The 26,105-nt window shown below is 40.0% G+C and overlaps 1 protein-coding gene across 1 annotated transcript; it reads right to left on the bottom strand.

Annotated features, from left to right (window-relative positions):
* Positions 1–864: 864 nt before the first annotated feature.
* On the bottom strand, positions 865–15,252 carry LOC141344001 (uncharacterized). Its single transcript, XM_073848719.1, has 3 exons — positions 15,207–15,252; positions 7,482–7,579; positions 865–5,210 (listed from the first exon to the last, which is right to left on the bottom strand). The coding sequence occupies exons 2-3, from the start codon at positions 7,573–7,575 to the stop codon at positions 1,474–1,476; spliced, it is 3,831 nt and encodes a 1,276-aa protein (XP_073704820.1). The 5' UTR covers positions 7,576–7,579; positions 15,207–15,252; the 3' UTR covers positions 865–1,473.
* Positions 15,253–26,105: the final 10,853 nt, after the last annotated feature.

Genomic DNA, 26,105 nt, shown 5'->3' with positions numbered 1-26,105 from the left:
GATAGAAATGACTGACTTAAAGGAGTAGTTCACTTCCAGAACAAAAATTTACAGATAATGTACTCCCTCCCTTGTCATCCAACATGTTAAAGTCTTTCTTCTTCAGTCGTAAAGAAATTGTTTTTTGAGGAAAATATTTCAAAATTGTTCTCCATATAGTGGACTTCTCTGGTGCCCCGAGTTTGAACTTCCAAAATGCAGTTTAAATGCAGCTTCAAATGATCCCAAATGTGCTTGTAAACTATCCCAGCTGAGGAAAAAAGGGCCTTCTCTAGTGAAACGATACATGTTTTTTTTTTAAAAAAATTTTTTATTACAATTTATATACTTTTTAATCTCAAATGCTTGTCTTGCTCTGCCTAAACTCTTTCCGTTTCAAGACAGTTAGGGTATGTCAAAAAACTCTAGTCAAAATCGTCCTACATAGCTGTTTTACCTTTTTTTTGTTAAGGGTGTTTGATCTTCTTTGCATGTTCACTTTGCAAACACTGGGTCGGTACTTCTGCTGCGATGTAGGATGATTTTGAAATGATTTTTGAAGAGGGAGAAAATGAGATGGGAGTTTTTGTCTTGAACCGCAAAAAAAAAAAGAATTCAGGCAGAGCAATAAAAATCCTGGAATGTTTTCCTCAAAAAACATAATTGCTTTATGACTGAAGACATGAACATCTTGGATGACAAGGGGGTGAGTACATTATCTGTAAATTTTTGTTCTGGAAGTGAACTTCTCCTTTAAAACCATGTTTTAGATGGTGAAAATACTAGTGATTTAATAATTTTGGCCACCATGTTGATTTTGTTATTAAAGCATTGTTATTACATTAGCATTTTTAATAAATACAAATGACTTTGCATAGCCAAAAATGTTTTATTTGGGGCAGTTTTAATGCTACAAATACACAGTTGAGAACATTTCTTTTAAAACAACGATGTTACTAATAACTAAATTCATTATGGTCATTTTAAAAGGCATATGTAGCATTCATTATAATACAATTGCTTATAACTTTTAAACAGTAGTAAATTGTCAGGGAATTTCACACAATTTCTACCATAGAAAAAACATTTCACAATTTCAAAAAATGTTTAGGCAATAATAAAACATCTTATTTTCTTAAAAACTTGAAGAAACATCATGAAATCATATATTGTGTTTTTATAGAATTTTATAGTATAGTACTTGACAGTATTTGGATGTTTGCATGCTTTGAAAGACTAACACAAAGACATATGTAAAGGCATTGCATAAACACTATGTTTTTATCAAAAGTAACTTAAAAAGCATGAAGATAAAGAAAAAAAAAACCTTGCATCAATAAAGAGACCAAAAACAGCTTAAATTTACTCTTTAATTCTGTATTCTTGATGTTCTGGATGAGGTTTGATCCTCCTGTAAATTCTTTTTCATTTTTTCTTTCATTTTGTTTTGGACTTCTTCACTTTTTGATCGTATGCTTCCAGATTGCTGTGTGTCTATAAGGCATTAACAGCTTTCTTCATTTTCACAATTTTCAGAGCAAGAGTCTTCATTCGCTTCTCTCTCTCCGCCATGATTTTCCGTTCTTTTTCAAGCAAACTTTCTCCTTTGGCAATCTTTTCCAGGACAAGAGTTTCTTGCTTCATCTTCTCAAGTCCAACAATGCGGTCCTCAAAGCCAGGACTTTTCTCCTCTTTCTCGGTTTTGATCAGGATTTCGAGGTATTCGGCTGTGGAGAGAGATTTTGGCTTCAGTGCAATTTCATCTAGTCTTCTTAAGCAATCAGAGGACAATTTGATCAGCTTCATTAGTTTGTCCTCAATTCCATGGAGTTCGTTTTCAAGTGCATCAAGCATTTGCTTTGTGTTCATGAACTTTCCTTTAGCAGCCATGAAGTTGTCTTTCAGTTCTTTAATGGTTTTTTTCTCTATTTTTGTTTCATATGTCCACATGAAATTTTCCCTTGAATGAGCAGAGTAATGGCAGTTTCCAGGGCAGATAATGCAGTGGTCATTCTCCATCACTGCACAAGTTTGCACAGCATCTTCTGCAGGGAGGAAGCAGTTGGAGTGACAGGTGAAGAAGCAGGAGTTGCAATTCATGGTAAAGCAGTTTACAGGGGTTCTGTTTGCTTTCATCACCTCTACCTCTTGTTCGAAATTCTCATTTTGTACCATGTTGTCACTCTCACTTTCCAAACATTGCTTAATTTTTTTTATCTCAGTCACTTTAGAGAGACCAGCAGTTATTTGAGGGGTCAGACTTGCCATGGCTTTCTCAAGGCGCTCTCGTTCCTCCAAGACCTTTATAGTCAGTGTGAGATCTTTGCTTTCAATGACCCCCAGTGTTTTGAAAAAAGCCTTCATCTGTTTAAAGGTTTTGTCCCAGACAAGCTCTGCCAGTTTTTCTCCATCATCATCATCTGAATCATTGTCAGAGGTTGTAGGCTCTTCTATTTTTTTGTTTGCATACACAGCTGAATTGTTGAACTTGAAATGAGTGGGTTGTCCCTTTTTATTCTTTTGACAGGGCAGATCTGCTGCTTTGATGGCATCTAGAACTGGGATGTCTTTACCATCTGCAAATGTCACCAAAACTATGATGTTCTCTGCGACATCTTTGCCAAAAATTGACAAGACTGAGTCAAAGATGTACCTTTGGTTGGCACTCAGGCGGGCAAGAGAGGCTTGGACAACGAAACAGATGGCATCAATGTGATCGATTCCCAAAGGGCTACAAAGAAAGCTTTTGATCTGCTCTGTAATAAGTTTATCATGTGTGATTCCTCTTGTATCACCAAATCCTGGTGTGTCTACAATTGTGAGGGAGTAGGGAATTTCAAAGCCAGGCTGATTGTACAGCTCAAAAGATGAGACAATAGATGTCTGACTCTCTGCCTGTGTGCGATTGGTCACTTCATTAATTAGTTTGTAGCGATATGCATCCTGCCACTTTATGCCCAGTATGTAATTGGCCATCACATTAATGAGCGTGGTTTTTCCTGCACCTGTTGATCCCAAAAGAAGAATTACTTTGTTTTTCACATCCTCTACTTTTCTTCCGAAAACATATTGATTAAAACTTACATTCTCTGATGTTTTTTGGTGTAGAAACAGTGTATGAATTGATGGATTTCCCTTCTTTATTCGTTCAGATTGATTCAAAAACAAACCACTCCCATTCTTATTTGATTCTTTACCCTTAAAACTGGCTGAAAACACAGTTTCAGAACTGGGGAGACTCATTCCATCATTACCACAGTTTGCAAAAACTCTGACTGTGTAATTTGTGTCTTGTTTCAGTCCTTGAAGAGTGCACTCTCTGTTCGTAGATTTTACAGGCTTCCAGGGTTTTTCATTTTCCTGATCCTTTGTGCATTCTCTGAACTCCAACACATAGCCAGTGATCAGAACATCCTCACCCACAGATGTAGGAACATCCCAGACTACAGTTATAGACTCAGATTCTACCTGTTTTACTGTAGGTGCTCCAGGAGGAGCACATGGACGAGTCCTGAAGAATGATGTTGTGTCACTTGTCAGACTTACTCCTGGACGACACACTGCCTTGCAGGTAAAACAATATTCTGTATGTGGTTTTAACTGCTTGACGGTGACCTGATCAGAAACCCCATCAGTAAACACCTCTGTCCATTCAGAGCTCTGTGCAGACTGATATGAAATACAGTACGAGTCCACAAAGCTAACACCGTGGTCAGAAGGTTTGATTTGCAGATGTATGCAGTCATGTTCGGCACTCAAGAAAACCGGCATTGGTGGTTTTGAGGGAAGCTCATACTGTGAGCTGAGGAGTCTTCCTCTTTCATAAACGTTTATGGAAGAGGCAGTGCTGCATTCATCTGGGATTGATGCAATGCAGAATTCAATGTTCGTTCTTCCTTTATTGGCTTCTTTAAAATCTAGGAAGGCCTGTATGGTTTCTCTGGTCAATGTAGTTGCATCTCCTGATGAAAACCATTTCCCTGTCTTCTTTGTGGAGTTTTGGTCATAACTTAATTGCTCTCCACTATTTCTGGATTGTGCCTTCAGGTAATTCTCCAAGTCTGAAAGGTACAGTTCCTTTTCACTTAAGGAGGTGAGTGCAAAAGCTACCACATAGTTATTGGATGCTTTCAAGACAACTTTGTCCAACTCGTTGCTGGATGAACAAACAGGAACATCTTTCATGATGTCGAGGTATGATCTAACAACATTCATCTCTCGCTCTCGGTCACTTAGATACTTGGTTATCAAAGCACCATTAAATGGAGATCTTTCTTTGTCATTCAGGGCATCAGCAAGCTCCTGTTCTTCTTTTCCTCCACCCCTTATGGATGGAAGAAGCCTGCAGAGATGTTTCTGAAAAACTAATTTATAATCTGAACAGAGGTCTTTACATTTTCTGATCTTGGCTTTGATTTCAGGGAATTGAATGGCAATATTGTCCCTCATCATGTCTTGACATTGAATGTCACAATTATGCAGTTCATCCATGATCCGTTGGACTCGTCGTATTAGGCTAACGCTGATCTCCCTGACTAACTGAGCGGCTGCAGAATCAAGATTTTTCAGCGGGTATAGCCACACAGTCATGGGCACAGCATTCTTGCCACGTTCTCCCAACAGTTTTGGTAGCTCTGAGTACACTTTGATGGCATCAACATAGGAAACCGGATTGTTTTCCAGAGCAAAATCTCCATGAAAAGTGCAACTGAACTTATCAATTTTCTCTTGATCCATTTCATTCATTTTCAAAGATGCCTGACCCTCTACTGATATTAAAGGTATCTTTTTGATTGAAGCTTGGAGGTCACCTTGTATCTTTTGATGGCTTTCATTTGATGAAACCTCACGATCAAAAATAAAGAACGCTTGAGCTCCATACAGTAGAGCCGTAACAACATGTGTGGCCGAACCCTCCTGAAATACATTGCAGTGCTTCACGTTCCCTGCGCCAAGGTGCTCCATAGTTAACTGCTCAAAGCGTGAGGTTGTATGATACTGTAAAGTAACTCGAGACTGATTTTTCGATGACTTCTTGTCATTTAAATAGTCTGCTGACCCTTTCACACTGACTAATCCACACAGAAAGCTGGCTTCAAGAGCTGCAGAGACATTAAGAGCACTGACTTTGTCTTCACTTGAATCTGTGGCAATAATTTTAAAGTCAGTGTTTGGCTGTGGCCGTACATTAATATTCTTCTGCAGCATCTCATCATCCCAAAGGGTTATTCCTTGAAAAAAATTAAGTAAATTAATAAATAATTAAAAAAATTATTATTTATCTGTGACATTAGAGTGTTAACAGAACTCCTACCTTTTCACCACTTTTATCACTCCACTTCAGCGAGTGTCATGTTGGACGCTGAAATCACTGTGATTTGTGTCATGGAATGTAATTTTAGGCGAGAATGTACTTGTTTAGACTTCAAATATGCCGTTTCGTTAATCAAGATAAAGTCTATTTAAAAATTTGTTTGGATGTTTTTCGGACATGTGAGCTCCAGGACATCAGTGGTCATTCAGCACTCATGAACCTGCCGAGAACAGCCTCACCTCGGCCAGATCTTCTGGAATTTGCCACTGGCTCTGATGTCTATATAGTGGTTAAATATGAGATATAATTTGTTTTGGGTAAATCTCAGGGGTAGTCTTTGGTCTGCCATTAGATGGTTATAAGAGACTTTTATATTGAAAGAGACTTAAAAGTTTGGAAAACATTGGAAATCACCCGCAACAGAGGAAAGGAAAGTACAATAAAGATATGGCTTTCCTAAGCAGATATTCAAACTAATGTTTTATTTAAATATGAGATTGAGGAGTATTATATTGAGGAGTTTACAAAGTATGTTATGGACTTCTCATTAAGACCCTACCGAATCATATCAACTTGTGGAAAACATGCATCTTATGACCCCTTTAAAAGTCCTCTTTTGTGCAGAACTACTTACTTCCGCCACAGATTTAAATCTGAAGTTGACAGTTTAATAACTGAGCCCAAGCCTCCATTACCAATTCAAAAAACAAAAGGAGGACCGTTGAATTGCTTAAAATCTTATTGTATTACTTTAGTAAAAGCAGTGTATTATATATAGTAGAGTATAATGAGAGAGAGATAGACTGTGCGAGTGTAATTACCTGCATTCTGCATTCATTCTTCAGATCAATCTCATATTCTCAATAAATCAAATTGAATGTCTGATTGTCTCGTACTATCTTTCCATCTGTTAAGGGTAATTCCTGATGACAGCACTGCTTGGTGCATTTGTTGGCTGAGTACAAGCTTTTTGATTAGGAAAAAATTTAATTTAAAGCATTTTAGGCTAACTTTCGCTATTTCATTTAAAACAAATATACATAAACTACTAATCGCATGTAAATCACATCCTCGTTCAAAATTACTCTTTAGCATTTTTCAATTCAAAAGTCTTTACTGATGTCACTTGTTGCTATCTAATGGTGGAACAATGTAACCCTGATAAACACGCACGTGCACACACACACACACACACACACACACACATACTACTATTTTTTTATATAAAATATAATTTATTGAATAATATTATTTAATAAACAACAACAACAGCCATTATAAAAGTTGCAAGGTAATTCAGTCAAAAGTACAATTCAGACCAAAGACTGTCTGTTAGATTTCCCCAAAACAAATTATACCTCAAGTTTAACCTCTACAGAGACATCAGAGCCAGTGGTAAATTCCAGAAGATCTGGCCACGGAGAGGTGCTCTTGGCAAGTTTATGAGTGCTGAACAGCCACTGACACTCTGTAGCTCACATATTTAAAACACGTTGAAGCAAATTTTCAAATAGACATTATCTTTATTAACAAACTACATATTTAAAGTCCACAACATTACATTCTCACCTAAAAATATCTTAAACCTATGTTCCATGACACAAAAACAGTATTATTCTTAAATTATAGAAGAGAATGGAAATACTCATTGGGTTCACCTTATAGTGGCCCTACATAATTAAAGTGGACTTGAGCATCCGCCTTGACTGTGAGAGATGCGACAAGCGGAGTGATACTTTCCAAATGGTGAAGCGGTTGGAGGAGCTCTGATATCACTCTAATATCACACTCTTTTTAGCCAATCAGATCTGTATAAATATGCCTCGAAACAGATCTGTATAAATATACCTCGAAACATCATCAGATTTTTATATGTCCTGAAAGTAGAGTGAGATAAAAATATTTTCTTTGTCATTTAATTATGATCCTGTGTTACATATCTGTGCATCGCAAAAGTGTTTGAATCTCTTGGATGAGCAGTTCATTTAAAAGTGAAATTAGAGTCCATCTGTGCAAATGTGTTTTGAGTCAGTGCAATGACTATCAAATGTCAGTATGTGACCTGTTTTTTTCAAAGAACAGGGATCTATCAATATTAACAGAATTAATTAAATATATATAAAATGGCTAAATTTGACTATGTGTAGTTTTTGCTTATCTTGGAAATGTTTTTTGTTTTTGTTTTTACCTGGAATGAGGCGATCTCTTCGGCAGTCATAAAGCATTCCTAATTGAAAAGGGCGTCCAAGACAAGCCAGTTCAATGGTCTCAGAGTCAGACATCTTTCTAAAAGTTGACAAAATAAGCCTTAATATAGCCATATATAACTTTAGATCATTGTTTTTTGAAAAGTACTTATAAGAAGGTATTTTTCTTGAATTTGGTGACCAAACTTGAAAAAATGAAATTGGTAATGATGAAATAAAACCTGATATAATGTATTTACCCAGAATTTATAGGCAATATTTCATATCTGAAAAGTGGATTTGAATCAGCCAATATTGTACACATTTGATTAAAATGTTTTATCAAATGTATGTTTTTATTTAATCATTTGATTTAAAAATTATTATATTCATTTATATAACAATTATATTATTTCAGTTGGAAATAATGGTGTTCTATATTAATATATTTAAAAATATAATTTATTCCTGTGATGCAAAGCTGAATTTTTATCAGCCATTACTGCAGTCCTCGGTGTCACATGATCCATCAGAAGTAATTCTAATATGCTAATTTATTACTTTTATTATCAGTGTTTAAAACCTGTGATACTTTGTGATTCTTTGATGAATAAAAAAATAAACAGAAATGGCATTTATTACAAATATAAATAATTTCTAACAATTCAAGTCATTGCTATTACTTTTTATCAATTTAACACATCCTTCCGGAATAAAAGTATTAATTTCTTTCAAAAAAAGAAAGAATAAAAATTAACTGACCCCAAACTTTAAGACGGTAGTTTATATTGTTACAGAAGATTTCTATTTTAAATAAACACTGTTCTTTTCAATTTTTTATTTGTTAAAGAATCCTGCACTATAAAAAGTTTTCACCAGATTCAACTTAAAAACCTAAGTTCAGCAGCTGCCTCAAAACGTCTTGGTTACGTATGTAACCCTCGTTCCCTGAAGGAGGGAACGGAGACGTCACGTCGGAGACCGACGAATTGGGATATCGCTTTAGAGATACCAATCCTCTTCGTGTGTAAACTAAATGAGCCAATGCACATTGGCATGCATGATTGCATCCAGCTGTCGCTGATCACAGCGTGAGCATAAATACACAGCAGGTGCAATGCATAGACAGGATTTCGCTGAGGAGCCGAGCTTGGGTCCGGCCGCACAGCGGTGGTACAGCAGCTGAGGCGACGGGACGTGACGTCTCCGTTCCCTCCTTCAGGGAACGAGGGTTACATACGTAACCAAGACGTTCCCTCTCAGTCGGTCTCTTCGACGTCACGTCGGAGACCGACGAATTGGGATCCCTAGCAAAGCGCCGCAGCTGCTGCCCCCCTCCAGTGTCCTGAGCAAGCCTCCTGGCCTCCAATTTTTGCTAAGGCCAAGGGCGGATCAGAAAGACCAGTCACTGTATAACATAGCACTACCTACTTAGTGAAGCTGGAGCACTGGGAACGTGCGGAGCTCCCACCCATCCCGCAGGAGGTTCGGAGCAATACGCATATGGCTCATATTAGGACATATGGAAGAATGGAGGTGATTGAACCCTCGTGAAGATGGTAGAAGGTTACCGGGGAAACACGGTCTCTGTTGGTACCGTGGAAGAAATATGGGATTCACTTAAGTCTCACATGTATCCTAAGCCTTCTATCGGTTCTAAAGATTCATCGAGAGAGGCCTGGCGCCTAGACGCTCCGCTACGTCTGGAGCCGAGGAAGGAGGACTCGACAGGGTCTTCATGGACACTCTGAAGAAGATAGCAAGCCGACCTGAGCCAGTGCCTCTCAGTGTTTCTACCCGTTTGAGGTGAGAACACAGGAGGAGACTGGCTCTACACGAAGGCTATAAAACCTAGCGAACGTGTTAGGGGTCGCCCAGCCCGCAGCTCTACAAATGTCAGATAGCGAGGCGCCACGAGCCAGCGCCCAGGAGGATGCAACACTCCTAGTAGAGTGAGCTCGCAACCTGAGCGGGCAGGGCATGCCCTGAGCTTGATAAGCCAAGGCGATGGCATCCACTATCCAGTGTGCCATCCTCTGCTTGGAGACGGCCTTCCCCTTCTGCCGTCCTCCGTGACAAATAAAGAGCTGATCTGAGGTCCTGAAGCTTTGCGTCCGGTCGACGTAGCATCTTAATGCTCGGACGGGACAAAGCAAAGCTAGGGCTGGGTCTGCCTCCTCCGGGGGCAGCGCTTGCAGGCTCACCACTTGATCCCTGAAGGGAGTAGTGGGAACCTTGGGCACGTAGCCACCCCGGGGCCTCAGGGTTACCTGGGAATCTGCCGGCCCGAACTGAAGGCACGAATCGTCGACCGAAAACGCCTGCAGGTCCCCTACCCTCTTGATGGAGGCCAATGCCAGCAGGAGCAGAGTCTTCATAGAGAGATACTTCAGCTCGACTGACTGTAAAGGCTCAAAGGGGACCCGCTGTAGTGCTGTGAGCACCAGAGACAGGTCCCAAGAGGGTACGGAGGGGGGCCTAGGAGGATTTAACCTCCTGGCTCCCCTGAGAAACCTGACGACCAGGTCGTGCCTACCTACCGACCTTCCTTCAACGGGGTCATGGTTTGCAGAAATAGCGGCTACATAGACCTTAAGGGTGGAGGGTGACAGCCTACGCTCCAACCCTTGCTGCAAAAAGGTAAGCACGACTCCAACCGAGCATCTTCGGGGATCCTCATTTCTTGAGAAAGCCCATTCGACGAACAGGTTCCACTTCAAGGCGTAAGCATGTCTCGTGGATGCAGCTCTCGCCGAAGTGATGGTGTCTACCACTCCTTGGGGTAGATCACTCAGAACCTCCGTGTCCCGTCCAGGGACCAGACATGTAGTTTCCAGAGGTCTGGACGTGGGTGCCACAGGGTGCCCCGTCTCTGAGTCAGTAAATCCTTCCTCAGAGGAATCCGCCAGGGAGGGGCTGTCGCGAGGAGCATCAGTTCTGGGAACCAGGTCCGAGTAGGCCAGTAAGGCGCCACTAACAGGACCTGCTCCTCGTCCTCCCTGACCTTGCACAGTGTCTGTGCGAGAAGGCTCACTGGGGGAAACGCATACTTGCGTAGGCCCCGTGGCCAGCTGCATGCCAGGGAGTCCGTGCCGAGTGTACCCTCGGTCAGGGAGTAAAAGAGCTGGCAGTGGGACGTCTCTGGAGAAGCAAACAGGTCTACCTGAGGTTTCCTGAAACGTCTCCAGATCAGCTGGACCGACTGGGGATGGAGTCTCCACTCTCCGGGAAGCGCAGCTCGTGAGAGCTCGTCGGCTGCACGGTTGAGCAAAATGGCACGAAGCGACCTCAGATGCTTCTGACTCCAGAGGAGGAGAGAACGGGCGAGCTGTGACATGCGACGGGAGCGTAGACCACCTTGTCGGTTGATGTACGCAACGGTCGCAGTGTTGTCCGTACGGACCAGCACGTGTTTGCCTCGAAGGCGCCCTTTGAGACGGTTCAAGGCAAGGCGTACTGCCAGCAGCTCTAGGCAGTTGATGTGCCAGTGTAGCTGGGGGCTCGTCCAAACCCCCGACACTGCCTGCCCGTTGTACGTGGCTCCCCAACCGGTGGTGGAGGCATCCGTGTGTACCACAGCGTGCCTGGAGACCTGTTCTAAGGGAACTCCTGCCCGAAGAAAAGCTAGGTCTGACCACGGGGTGAAGGTTAGGCGACAGGCCGAGGTTACTTTGACCCGGAGAGTGCCGCGCTGCCACGCTCTCCTCGGGACTCGGCCACGAAGCCAGTGCTGAAGTGGTCTCATATGGAGCAGACCAAGCGGTAAAACTGCTGTAGCTGCTGCCATATGCCCCAGGAGCCTCTGAAACTGTTTCAGTGGGACCACTTCTCTGCTCTTGAACGTATTCAAGCAGTTCAGCACCGACTGAGCCCGCTCTTGCGTGAGGCGAGCTGTTTGGCTGACCGAGTCCAGTTCCACACCAAGAAAAGAGATCCTCTGCATGGGGGAGAGTTTGCTCTTTTCCCAGTTGACCCGAAGGCCCAAGTGGGCGAGGTGTGCCAACACCAGGTCCCTGTGTTCGCATAACTGCTCTCGAGAGTGTGCTAGTATCAGCCAGTCGTCGAGGTAGTTGAGGATACGAACGCCCTGTTCCTTGAGGGGAACAAGGGCCGCCTCCGCGACTTTCGTGAAGACACGGGGGGAGAGGGACAGCCCGAAGGGCAGGACCTTGTACTGATATGCTCTGCCTTCGAACGCGAACCGCAGAAATGGTCTGTGGCGCGGAAGGATCGAAACATGAAAGTACGCGTCCTTCAGGTCGATCGCTGCGAACCAATCCTGGGGACGAACACATCTGAGGATGTGTTTTTGTGTGAGCATTTTGAAAGGTAGCTTGTGAAGAGCTCGATTCAAGATGCGCAGGTCCAGGATCGGTCGTAAACCGCCGCTTTTCTTGGGTACTATGAAGTAGGGACTGTAAAACCCTGTCTTCATATCGGCTAGAGGGACCGGCTCTATTGCTTTCTTCGCCAGCAAGGTAGCAATCTCTGCCCGTAGGACAGGGGCATCTGCTACTTTCACTGTAGTGAAGTGGATGCCCCTGAACCGGGGCGGACGCCGGGCGAACTGAATCGCGTAGCCGAGCCTGATGGTCCGGAGGAGCCAGCAAGACGGACTGGGAAGCCCTCTCCAGGCCCCCAGCCAACGTACAAGAGGGACCAGCGGGACCACTGACGTACCCGCGGGGGGGCAGCGAGGTGGAACGCAGGGACCCCGCTCGGGCGTCTCTATGCCGGTCCGAAGCGGGGTCAGTGTGTCTGTGTGTGGTGTGTGCAAGACATTTACCTGCGTTCTGGCAGCTGGTGCGTGAGTAGTCCGTTCTACCGCACTCTCCAACCGCCCAGCGCCATTTGCTGGCGGGAGGGGAGAGGGGGTGAAGCCCGGGGCTAACCCGTGCAACACCCGCTGTCCCCTCTGGGGACCCAGAGATAGTAGAAACCGCTCTTTTATTGAAAATTTGGGTGTCACCGGCCGTGAGGCCGATGACGGGTTTCTTAAAAGAAACTTTAAGGGGAACAAAAGATTCTCCGCCCGGCCCTCCTCCGGGGGAGGGAGTGGTGCGATCACCATCTCCCGAAGAGCAGCTTCCTCCATCTCTGGGTCGCCCGTCTCAGGGACGCTTGTTCTTGCGTTTCCCACTGGTCTTGGTGGGAGCCTGGACGGGCAGGGCGGCCACCCTGGGACCGGCTCCACGGCGCCGCCGTGAAGGCTGCTGCGCAGGCTGCTGTGGAGCGGGGGCGGAGGCAGGGGGCCGCCCTCGGCGACGAGCAGACCGAGGTGCCGCCGGCGGCTGGGTGGAGGCAGCAGCGGGAGCACGCCGGGGCAGGATATGACTGATGGCCTCAGTCTGCTTCTGGGCGGCCGAAAACTGCTGGGCGAAGTTTTCGACCGCGTCGCCGAAGAGGCCGGTCTGGGACACGGGGGCATTCAGGAACCTGACCTTGTCTGCTTCCCTCATGTCGGCCAGACACAGCCAGAGATGGCGTTCCTGGACCACCATCGTGGACATCGCACGACCCAGAGACCGCGCCGTAACCTTCGTCGCTCGTAGCGCGAGGTCCGTAGCGATACGGAGTTCACGTAGAACTTCCGGGTCGTGACCACCCTCGTACAGGTCCTTCAGTGCCTGGGCCTGATGGACCTGTAACAACGCCATAGCGTGTAGGGCGGAGCCAGCAGCGCCACAAGCCATGTAGGCACTGCCGATCAGAGCCGACGAGTGCCTACAGGCCCGGGAGGGGAGCAACGGGTTGCCCCGCCAAGTGGAAGCGGCGCCGGGACACAATTGCATCGCCACCGCACGCTCCACCGGCGGGACAGCCGCGTACCCCCGCGCTGGTCCGCCATCAAGGGTGGTGAGGGAGGACGTGCCACTGGAGCGGTTTCTGGCAGTAAAAGGTGCCGTCCACGTCCCAGTAAGCTCATCATGCACCTCCGGGAAGAAGGGCACTGGGGTGGGACGCTGAGAACCAGCGCGAGCCACCCCAAGATACCAGTCATCCAGCCGAGAGGGGTCGGGACGTGATGGAGGGTTCCATTCAAGCCCTACCTTCTCGGCGGCCCGTGCAAGCATAGCCATCATCTCGGGGTCGGTATCCGGTACCGCTGACCACCCAGCGGACGGCAGCGATCCGGAATCGTCCTCCCCCGAGAAGTCTGGCTCACCCCCCGATGCAGCGATTGACATCCGGTCGTCAGGGGGAGCCCCAAAAGTAATGAGCGGTACCTCACGAGGAGGACCCGAACACTCTTCTGGGAGCTCCAGATGGAACGGACTGTCGGTGGAAGGAGGAACCCCCAGCGGATCATCCGCCGGGAAATTCCCCACCGTCACCGTCAGACCAGTCAGCCCTCTGCCAGAGGTAGATCTGGGCAGAGGAACTGGCACCCCGCCCCTTTGCAGGAAGCGGAGTCTGGTCCGCAGCTCCGTGATGGACATGCCGCCGCAATGACGGCATGACTCATCCACAAACGCTGCCTGAGCGTGCTCAATACCCAGACACGTCAGACAGCGATCGTGACCATCACCTGGCGCCAGGTAACGACCGCATCCAGAAACGCACAGGTGAAACGGCATTGTGTTTCAAACACCTCGTCTTTAAAAAGACGTTCACCCGTGATACTCTTTTAGAAACTGCTCTAGTGCTGAAGCACACAGGGGAGATGGCCGCTGCGACACAGAAGGCAGGTAGTGCAATCCTTGACTGCGCGCTTTTTCCACCCACAGGAGACCACCACCGCTGACGCCGTACCGCCAACACCGCAGTGAAGAGTTCTTGAAGAAGAAAATGGCTCGTTGCGTCTCTCATGAACAAGATCGGCTCCGATGCGAAATGCTGTCTATGCATTGCACCTGCTGTGTATTTATGCTCACGCTGTGATCAGCGACAGCTGGATGCAATCATGCATGCCAATGTGCATTGGCTCGTTTAGTTTACACACGAAGAGGATTGGTATCTCTAAAGCGATATCCCAATTCGTCGGTCTCCGACGTGACGTCGAAGAGACCGACTGAGAGGGAACTAGAAGTTATTTTAACTTAATAAAATGTGAAATAAAATAAAAATGTGTTGATTTAACTTGTGAGTTTAAATGACTTAAGTTGATTTAACTTAAAGTTTTAAGGCAGCTGCTACACTTAATTGCTTTAAGTTGAAACTGGTGAAAACTTTTACAGTGTGGGGAGCAATATTTGGCAGTACAACTGTTTCCAACATTGATAATGCTAATAATAAATCAGCATATTAGATTTCTGAAGGATCTGTGACACTGAAGACTTGGGGCAATGATGCTGAAAATTAATTGTATCACAGAAATAAATTACATTTTAAAATATATTCACATAGAAAACAATTATTTTAAATTAAAATAATATTTCACAATATTACAGTTTTTTCTGTATTTTGATCAAATAGATTTATTGAACGTTTAGGACAGGTGTAAGACAATAAAAACTATACATGAAGTGCATTTTAAGAGTAGTAAATATAATTGTTGAGGGCATGGTGAAAGTTTTTAAAGTTAACCTTCATTTAACAAAAAGAAAAAAGTTGCTAGTTTCAAGAATAAAAAAACGTTAAACTTAAAAATGTATAAACACCTGCAAAATTACAATAAATCAACAGAGCAATTACATAGACAATTACTAGAGCATCCCATGTAAAGGAGACCTAATTGCACTTATGCCCTATTACATCATTTCATAACATCATTAAATAGTACATACCTTTTTTATTCAGTGTATTAATGCAGAATGATTTGTCCGTTTCAGTTTTTATACCTTAATGATTGTGAACCGGGTGCTGGGTTTTTGTGAAGTTAAGGCCACACCTTAAGACAGTGTGATTGGACAAGTGACAAGTCTCTTACATAGAAAATAAATTTGTTTAGACATGGTCTAAAAGTCATGTGTGTACTCTAACGAGTTGCTTGTGGGAACTAATAAACAAACCAATAAAAAATGAAAAAAATTAAGTCTTGTTACAGGAGCTTTATGTAACAGAAACTAAATGTTTTGTGTTTTAGTCTCAGCTATATAATTTCACAAAACAATGAAAACAAAAGCCTGTCAAGTTTAAATGAAGGAATATCTGATCTGGTCCATTTCTGTCCTTCATTTTGTTCATCAGTAAGTTTAGAGCACCAATTTTAATTTACTTAAAAGGTACACGCTGGTCGTTCATCCTTTAGGATTTACATCACAAAACAAGATTTGGCTAATCAAGGGTTTTTTAAGTAGGTCAAAACAACAGCTACTTGGTCATAAAACATATTTTTCAGATATATGTCTTGAAGGACTTGTGATGTTGTGATGGACTCATATTGAAGTCCTTAATAAATGAAAAGACGGGTAAAGTCTTTATATGCCTGCAGGTTTTCTGATTGCTAGTGTCCTGTTTCATTGCTTCTGTATTTTTGTATTATTGTAATGTTTAATAAAGTTGCATTTAAAGTTTCAGTTTTAGTAACAATATTCAAGTTTTGCTTCCTTTTTCCTGAAAGTCATGTCACTGATACTTTATATTTAGATCATTTTTCTTTGTGCCTGTGGGTACTTTTGCTTCTTGAATGTGACTTCACTGATTCTTTATATTCCCAATCGGCATTTCAGATAAGAAGCATTTCAAATCCTTCTTCAGACTATCCAATATATTTCTTTATTTATTTCTTTATTTTTATTTTTGGACCCTGAACCACAAAACCAGTAAAAGGGGTCTTTTTTTTTCTTTTAGATTTATAGATTATCTGAAAGCTTCATAAATAAGCTTTCCACTGATGTTATAGGACAAAAGGACAATATTTGGCCGAGATACAACTATTTGAAAACCTGGAATCTGAGGGTGTAAAAAAATCGTCTTTCAGGTTGTCCAAATGAAGTTCTTAGCAATGCATATTACTAATCCAAAATTAAGTTTTTATATATATTTTTCTATATAGAGGAAATTTACAAAATATCTTCATGGAACACGATCTTTAGTCAAGAATTGCTTCATGTTGAGGCATCTTGCTAAACACCACTTTTGGCTAAGAAGAACAGAAAGGCAGACTTGAACATGCTAAAATCTGTGGAGCTCTGGAAGAATGTTTAATGGAGTGATGTGACCAAACTGGAACTTTTGGACCCATGGATCAGCTTTACATCTGGTGCTACAAATAGGCAGAGCTTATAAGCAGAAGAACACCAGCTCCATCGTCAAACTTGGAGGTGGATCAGTCCTGTTGGGTTTGTTTTACTGTTGCAAGAAGTGGAAATCATGACTGCGTGAAGGACATCATGGATTCTTTGAAGTATCAGGCCATTTTTTACAAGAATTGTGATGCCGTTGGTGCAAAGATTGGAAGCTGATGATCAATAGTTTTTCCTGAAGGACAATCATCCCAAAGTATACATCCAAATCTACTTATGCTTGGTTCAGGGATCAGTCAAAGAATTTTCTTGAGTGGCCTGTTCAGTCTCCAGATAAAATTTTCATTGAAAATATTTGGCTGAATTTAAAGAATGCAGTGGCAAGGGGGAAAAAAAACATAGATTATCAGTGATCTGAAAGCTTTTTCAGGCTAGGAATGGGCCAAGACTGTAGTAGAGAGGTGGCTGAAGCTTCTAAGCACTTCCAAGCAGTGTTTATTGGTGGTTTTAAAGAATGAAAGATTCTGCCCCAAATTTGACATTGGGAGGTTGAATAATTTTGAACATGAATGCCAATTTGAATTTTATCATGATTCATCAATGTTAAATTCTCAGAATCTCTCAAATGTGTATTAATAATACTTCTCTAATAGTTTACCAGCAGAGTCCGTCTGTTATTTAAATAAGCAAAACTCCCCATTTACTCGAATATTGAATGTGCCCCGCCTATAAAAACAGACCATTCTGAAGAGAGGCTCAAAAACAGGATAGAAAATAGCCTATTACTTCTAAATTGTTATATTTTTAATGTAAAAACACACTAACATTATAAGTGAACCTTAGAGAACATTATAAAAAAAGTGCAGTTTGTGAGTTTCATCCTTGAGCCCATGTGTGACTGTTACAGTATTCAAGTTTTGCTTTCTTTTCTGTGAAAGGCATGTCAGTGGTTCTCTGTGTTAGATCCTCTTGATCTGTGTCTTTGCACTTTTGCTTCCTCCACTGATTTCTTGATTTCCCAATCTGCATTCAGATCAGGGGCATTTTATAGTCTGAAAAAATAAATATACAGTGCGATGAAAAAGTTTTTGCCCCCTTTATGTTCCTTTTATTGTTTGTATATTTCTCACACTTGAATGATTCAGATCATCAAACACATTTTGATATTACAAAAAGATAACCTGATTAAATGTCTTTCACATCACTGTGGCGGAATTAATTCAGCCACATTGGAGGGTTTTCAAAGAAAGAATTGACTATTAACTGTTCATGCCGCAGCATCTCAATCGGATTTAAGTCCAGACTTTGACTTGGCCACTCCAACACCTTCTTTTTTTTTCTCAAGCCATTTAGAAGTGGACTTACTGGTGTTTCGGATCATTGTCCTGCTGCATAACCCAAGTGCGCTTGAGCTTGAGGTCACAAACTGATGGCCGGACATTCTCCTTCAGGATTTTCTGATAGAGTGCAGAATTCATTGTCCAGCTGGGTTGGGAAAAATAACACTGCAACAAATGGATAAAATTGTTTGTGCTATCCACCCAGTGGGTCATTTAATAAGAAACACCTGTTTCCAATATCAAGCAGCAAAACGAGCTGTTTTGTACAGCTTAAGTTTGCTGGAAGCAGATGAGACTAGAAGCCGACCCATTAAATTTCTCAAATTTAGCCTTTCTTTACAGTATCACGGTCTTCAACCATTAAGAAATACTTAATATGCATACACTTTGTGTTCATATCCTGGGATGCTTGCCTGCACATAATTTGCATCATCAAATATACCAAATTTGGCCTTTTAATATTACTTTTTTAATGCATTAAGCCACGTTAAGTTTTTGTTTATAACTCTATGGGAAGAAAATGCTTAATATAAAACTATATGCACTGCTTTCATATTCTGGACTCCTCTGCTTTCAAAATCCTTTAAGAAAAAGGCAAATAATATCCACAATTTAAAGGTGAATGTAATATTACATTTACATTTAGACATTTAGTAGGCACTTTTATCCAAAGCGACTTAGAAAAGAGGCCAATGGAAGCAAGCTTTTTTTCTAAAGAAAACAAGCAGTTAGTAAATGAAAAGTGCTGTTTCCCCATATTTGAATGGTCACCATTGGCACATAATGCAACACAGATTGCTAAAGTCATATTACTAATATAACTACTGATCTCTGTGCAAAAATAAGATATGATGCTGCCGTCTTTCTGAAGTCATTTTTAACCCCCTGTAACTTGACTCTGAATCTAAGGTAAAAAATTGTCATTTTGTCCTCCCTTTATAAAATAGTGGGTTACTCAGTAATTATTCATCCATGACATTTAATATTTTGGCTTTCATCACTAAAACTAAAATTTGAGCTGGGGATCTCTGGTTGAGTTGACACGAAATGACCCAGTGGGGTTACACTTTTTTATGGTGTTCTTGTTACAGTGTAAGTATACCTTTTAAGCAATATCTATAAACTACATTTATACTTATGGTTAGGGTTAGGGTTTAGGCATGGTTGCTTATAATTATGCATAATGTATTGTTATTACTAATATAGTAAGTAGGCTACATAACGTGTAACTGACATGATGAAAAAAAATTCAAAAGAACAGCATTTATTTCAAATTTAAATCTTTTGTATCATTATAAATGTACTTAAATTGTATAATTATATATTTTATTTATTGCATCCCAATCCATTACTCAGAAACTGTATTATGCTAGTATTGTGTTCCATTGCACCACTATATTAGATCAATAGTGTTTAATTTGCAAATCTGAAAAACACATGTATGATTGCTGAAATATTATTAGAGTAAATGACTCTCAGGTCACCGTAATGTCCATTGTCAGACAATAAAATTTAACAGTAATATTTTACTAGGGCACTGTAGACCAAGTTTGAAATATTTTAGACATATATTTAATATACTTTTGGCTTCAGTTAAGGAGAGACATGTAATGGAGTTGAAAAAAATAATTAAATTTGAAACCACTATGCTGTTCTCTGCTCTTCACCAAATCTTTTGCACACGTGTCTTTTCATTTATTTGTTTATTTATTCGTTTTAGAAATTGTTTTATTAAAGTTTTTAAGTGGAGACACTGCAGGCAAAAACTGTCTTCATGCACCTGTCAAATTTTACATTTTGGGCTTTTTGCCTTTTCATAAAGTGTTTGTTCAGTCTAGTGGAAAGAAAACACCCAAAAGACACTGTTAAGTGTTTCTTTCATAGCACTTTATCTATTTGTGTCAATAGATTTCAATTACAATAATTTTTAAAGGCCATTTTCTCAAAATTAGTTTTTTTCTCCTTCACTGAGCCATAAATCTCACTTGCACTTTTACACACCAAACTTTACATTTTTATTCCTGTCTATATGCTGAAGGTTTTTACAGAGAGATTTGTTCATATACAAGCATATACATATATATATATTCATATATAAGCTTGATTTTATACAGCATTTTACTTCCCTAAAAAAAAAAAAAAAAAAAAACATGGTTATATGTCTGTTCAAAGTTTTTTCTGAATTATGGAGTAATAAAATGAGATACCCAAAACCCCCTCTGTAAAAAGAGAAGGACCTTTTTTGTCTAAATGGTTCCATTAAGAACCTTTCTGTTTCACAAAAGGTGTTTTCTGTCGAAAAAAAAAAGGTTTTTCATATTATAAAAAGATAATAAACCTTTGACTGAATGGTTCTTTGTGGAACCAAAAAGGTTCTTCTATGGCATCACTGTGAAGAACCTTTTAAAGCACCTTTATTTTTAAGAGTTTATTTACATTGCAATGTCTCGCCTTAAATATATTTATTAGATATATATATGTGCACTTCACAAACCACAATCATTTTCAGTGCTAGATGCTATTTAAGTACTTGGAGTAGCAGTGCACACTATACTTCTAGTGCTTTTCAGTATAATAAGAGGCTGTGGAAAAGAAAAACTGACATTTATTTTATTGTCATCCAGCCACTGATCAGCAGCAAGTAAATTGTTTTTCAAAAAAGAAAATGTTGTCTTTTATGATTTTAAGTGTATGTAGGGATCAATATCGGAATGTAGAACTTTATTTTAATAGCATCGTTTAAAACAAAGGTTTACTAAATGTTGTACAGTAGGCATAAAAAAAGAAAAATCAAATCTTGACAATATTTTAGGTGATGTACATCTTTTGTATGATGAATAGAAATGAACTCTTTAACTAACAGTCTTGTTTTTTTCTTGTGCATTTTGCTTCTCTATGTGAATTCTTTTCCGTTCTTCTTCCTCTTTAAATCTGTTCTCTTTGTAGATTCTCTTCTTCTCTTCTTCTTTCATTATCTGTATATTTCTTTCATTTTCAACTTTATTGTATTGTTCCTGGAGCGCTTGTTTTTCTGCTTGCATTCTGTATCGTTCCTCCGCTGTTCTTTGCTCCTCTCTCGCTCTCTGTAATTCGGTTTGTTGTTTCATACTTTCATATTCATGCTGTAATCTCCATCTTTCATTTTCAGCTGTTTTAGCTCTTTCTTCAGCAGAGTTATCATTTCCCATTTTCAGTGTTTTGAAGATGGAAAGCTGTTGAGAGAAAAAAAAACATTTGTTCATTGGAGTATTAGAAATTTGCAAAGTACAGATATATTCAAACATATTATTCAAACACAAACATCATGTTAATATGCTACATGTAAGGGGTGTAAATATCTCATCTGCAAACTGCATAGTTTTCCTTAAAAAAATTATATTAAATAAAAACTATAGTTTTGTTTTTAGTAGAAATATTACTTTCTTTTAAGATTTGCAGGCTTTTTCTTTTTTAATTTTAAAATAATTGTTCTAAAGAAAGAAAACTGCACTCAAGACATTTTCTTAGTCATGTGTCTTGAAACTTAGTATGTAATGTAATCTGAGATTGCCTCTGCAGCACTTTGAATATTATAACTATAATAGCTTTTTTCTTATAAACGCATGAATTTTCATTGTCAGATTAATTACAGCATTTTTTTAACAACCCTAATTTAAGTTTGTTTTTCTTCTGCTTCTTCTCAGAATATGTAGTCTGTAAAATAACATGTTGGACTGTTTAAAATATTTGTTCACATAATTCTGTAATCATACAATAATCCAACCACTAAATGCTGTAGTATTTTTCATAAAGTAGGCAGTAAAGTTTACCGTTTCTTGATGACTGTTTCCTCTTTCCTCAGGTTTTGCTCAGTTTCTGCCTTTCGTATCCTACACTGACATTAATGTTTGTGTTATGAAAATATTGGTTATATCCTGAACATTCTGTATGTCATAATCATTCTCATTCTGATTGTTATTATTACAGTTATCAAAAATGTGGTCTGTGGGACTTGCAATACAGTTATTGAAAAAACTACAGCCATTGGTAAAACAGCTTTAAATAACAACATACCTGTTTTTTCTTTATACTTCAGAAGTTTTTTGTATCTAGCCTCATCCAGTTCTCGTGTACAGCTGGTGTGTGTGTGTGTGTGTGTAAACTACTAGAGTAAGACCGTTTTATACAGTGCTGAGGTGTGGCAATGCTGTGATTTGACACATCTGTCACTGATCGGCCAATGAGACTGCGTTGTGGAGGACATGAGAGGTTGGGTATTTTAGCATTTCCTTTCAGATCAGTATTATATTCATTATTTTAGATGTGTTAACTGCCAATTTTAGTGTGTGCCAAAGAATTATCTTTAACTTTAACTAAACGTAAATATCAAGCACTATGTTGTCGCAGAGACCATATAATAAGTGTAATGCTTTTTTTAACATAAGTGAAAATACATTGAGGCAATGCAACCAAAAAAATTGTTTTCAGGAGATAGAAGTATAAAAATTGGTTCCTGTGATCTTTATCTTGAACTTAAAGTTCTTCACCTAAGTGGCAGTCACTTTATAGTTGGCTAGTGATGGGTCATGCTTGAAACATTGAACAAAATGACCCACTAAAACTCAGAACTCTAAAAACTCAATCAATACTCTAAAAAAGATGTCCAAACACAAGAGCCCCAAAACTGCCTAATTTCAATTTCAACAATTTCATTTGTGCACTGTAATCCAGATCTTCAGAATCCATACGATTAAGAGGAACAGACCCAAATTCAAATCCGGCGATCTTCATCTCCAATTTTTTAGTCTCGAGCAGCGACTCCACAACAGGGATGGGCATATCGATCCTAAAGTATCTATATATCGATACTGATGCGAGTATCGAAAGTATCGATACTCAAATTAAAAATATCGATACTAAGGTGTTTTTTACCAGTGATTTTGTTTATTTAACAAAAAGCAAGGCGTGCAATGTGCATTGAACTGGACGTATAACCTATGTTATGGAATAACTGTTCACGATATAACAATTTTCTTACTCATCTAAACGCACGCAAATTTTGCAAGACAGAGCCAATCAATCACAGAGAGCATTCACTCACTTCAGACAGTGCATTTAAACAGGACTGCGTTTCCCAAAAGTACCATAAGCATTAATGCTTTTGGGAACGGCAGCCCAGAACAATGCTTATCAGAGGACAGAAAATAAAAACATGTTTGAGCTATTTCACAATAAACAAACTGAAATTGTAGCCTGCATAATTTGTGCAATTACATTTCTTTAAATTAACACTTAACATGTTTTGTAGTAATGTTAATATAAATTATACACTGTCAGAATAAAGCTTTTGTATTTTATATGTACAACAGCCTGTCACTGGCAGCCCCTTATGAAACTATGTATTATGTGTAAAAAATAAAAGTTAATTAGTTGCAGTTAGGGCATATTAAATGTTAAAATGCATTTCAAATATAAAGTTAAGGGTATAATTACATATTTTACTCTTATTAATTTAATAAATGTAATAATTTAAAAGTTAAGTTTAGAAGTATCATATCGACGATACTGGCCTTAAAGTATCGGTATCGTATCGAAAACGAATGAAGTGGTATCGCCCATCCTTACTCCACAACCCGCGCTGAAGTGTATTTTTCAAATTCAAATATTGCCGCATTAAGAAACGACAGGTTCTAAGACAGGAGACTCGAACGCTCATTGGCTCTCGTCGCCTGCATTTGTCACATATTACGTCATGCCCTGTTTCTGCTGAGATGTGTTTGAATGATGCGCGGGCGCACCAACATTAGCGCTAGCCTGTTACATTGCAATATATAGGATTTCACTTATCACATAAACAGAGAGATGACTGCGCTGATGATGGTGAATGATGGAGAAATAACTGTGTTGATGATGGCGAATGATTTACAGATCTTGAGAATCACTGAGAAGCAGCTCAACTTGTGTGGTAAGTACTTGTGTCTCTGCATTGTAACTTTACACAGAGCACATGCATCACAGTATGAGCATCATGAGACTAAAATGTTGGCGATTCAAAACGGCAGATTAAACAAACCGCATGTTAAAAGCGGCCAGAGCTCCTAATTAAATATATATATTTTTTCCATGTGCAAGCTATAGAGATGAGAAGCTCTGTGAAACATCCAATCAGAGCAGAGCTCATTAATATTCATGAAGCTTCCAAATAAGGCAAAAACAGAGCATTTCATTCTAGGGACAAATCCTAGGGTTGTAAATGGACCTGTAAAACCATTCTGGAGTTTTTTGCCCTTTCCTATGCCATATACCTTCTATGTAGATATCAGAGAACAATTTAAAATATTCTCTAATGGCATTCTATTGCACCTTTTAAGTTCAAAAATGTACATCAGCATTATTTTTAAGAGTGTACAATCTTTTAATTTGTTGTAGTACAAAAATATATAAAATATATATATTTTTTATGTATACATTTTGGAAGTAGGGATGTATTCCCGTTCAGTCACAAGAACATCAGTGAGGTCAGACACTGATGTTGACTTATAGGGTCTGACTCAAATAGAATAGAAACCGAAATAACTGTTCCTTGCTTTCTGATAATAGTTTGTCGCCATCTACCAGTGTGCTTTGGTAATACATCGTATTGCAGGGGGAAAAAGTCTCTTTTTAATCATTAAATCTCTGGTGGTGAAGACAACATTTGAGATAGTTTAAGTAAACATTTTTTTTTATGAAAATTCTTGAATTACAAATCAACCATATAATTTTATGTATTTATTTTATTTTTGCAGAGTTCAGAAGGTACTGCATAAGAGGAATGACTCAGGTATGTATGGTATAATTATCTTATATGTAATGTCTATAGTTTGTCCCTTTTTGCTTACATTAGAAAAAAAGTCAGAAGGATCCATGTTTCATGCCACAAGCCCTTGCTCATACATACTCGTAGAACTTACAGCCAACAAAGTGATTGAAACAACATCTAAACTACAAAAACATGTAACATCAGTTAAGTAATCCTCACTATGGCAAATCATTTTTATCTCCTAAACTTGAATATTAATTGTAAACAATCATTCTAAGAAAAACTTTGATTATTATTCTGTAAAGCGTTATATTTAAGATTAAGATATTTGATTTAGTTCAAATTAATATTTAGAATCAAGAAACTGTCTTAAAATATAGAGCCATCATTCATTCTTGATGTGATGTGCAATACAGCATGGAAAATAAAATGATCTATTAGCTTTCATTGTTTCCATTCACTCTTTTTCTGCAAGCACATCATCTCCTTGATCAATCTTTTTCAGAACAAGATTGGCTTTTTTCATTTTCTGAAGTCCAGCAATGCGTTCCTCAAAGCCAGGTCTTTTTTCCTCCTGCTCTGTTTTGATCAAGATTTCAAAATATTCATCTGTGGAGAGAGATATCGGTTTCAGTGCAATTTCATTCAGTCGTCTCAAGCAGTTAGAGGAGAGTTTGATCAGTTTCTTAAGACTGCCTTCAATTCTACGTAATTCATCTTCAAGTCCATCGATTATTTGCATTGTGTTCATGAACTTTCCTTTGGCCTTTATGAAGTTTTCTTTCAGCTCTTCAATGGTTTTTTTCTCTATTTTTGTTTCATATGTCCACATGAAATTTTCCCTTGAATGAGCAGAGTAATGGCAGTTTCCAGGGCAGATAATGCAGTGGTCATTCTCCATCACTGCACAAGTTTGCAAAGCATCCTCTTCAGGGAGGAAGCAGTTGGAGTGACAGGTGAAGAAGCAGGAGTTGCAATTCATGGTAAAGCAGTTTACAGGGGTTCTGTTTGCTTTCATCACCTCTACCTCTTGTACAAAATTCTCATTTTGTACCATGTTGTCACTCTCACTTTCCAAATATTGCTTTAATTTTTTTATCTCACTCATTTTAGAGAGACCAGCAGTTATTTGAGGGGTCAGACTTGCCATGGCTTTCTCAAGGCGCTCTCGTTCCTCCAAGACCTTTATAGTCAGTGTGAGATCTTTGCTTTCAATGGCCCCCAGTGTTTTGAAAAAAGCCTTCATCTGTTTAAAGGTTTGGTCCCAGACAAGCTCTGTCATTTTATGTCCTCCATCACAATCATCATCATCTGAATCATTGTCAGAGGTTGTAGGCTCTTCTGTTTTTTTGTCTGCATACACAGCTGAATTGTTGA

The sequence above is a fragment of the Garra rufa genome, chromosome 10 (assembly GCF_049309525.1).
Source record: "Garra rufa chromosome 10, GarRuf1.0, whole genome shotgun sequence".
Classification (NCBI taxonomy): Eukaryota; Metazoa; Chordata; class Actinopteri; order Cypriniformes; family Cyprinidae; genus Garra; species Garra rufa.
The sequence above is the reverse complement of the archived record's forward strand: the minus strand, read 5'-3'. Positions and strand labels throughout refer to the sequence as shown.

Coding starts and splice junctions, on each gene's coding strand:
- LOC141344001 (XM_073848719.1), bottom strand. CDS start 7,575: ATGTCTGACTCTGAGACCATTGAACTGGCTTGTCTTGGACGCCCTTTT. Junction 5,211..7,481: donor AAGAGATCGCCTCATTCCAG/GTAAAAACAAAA, acceptor ATTTTTTTCAAG/GAATAACCCTTTGGGATGAT.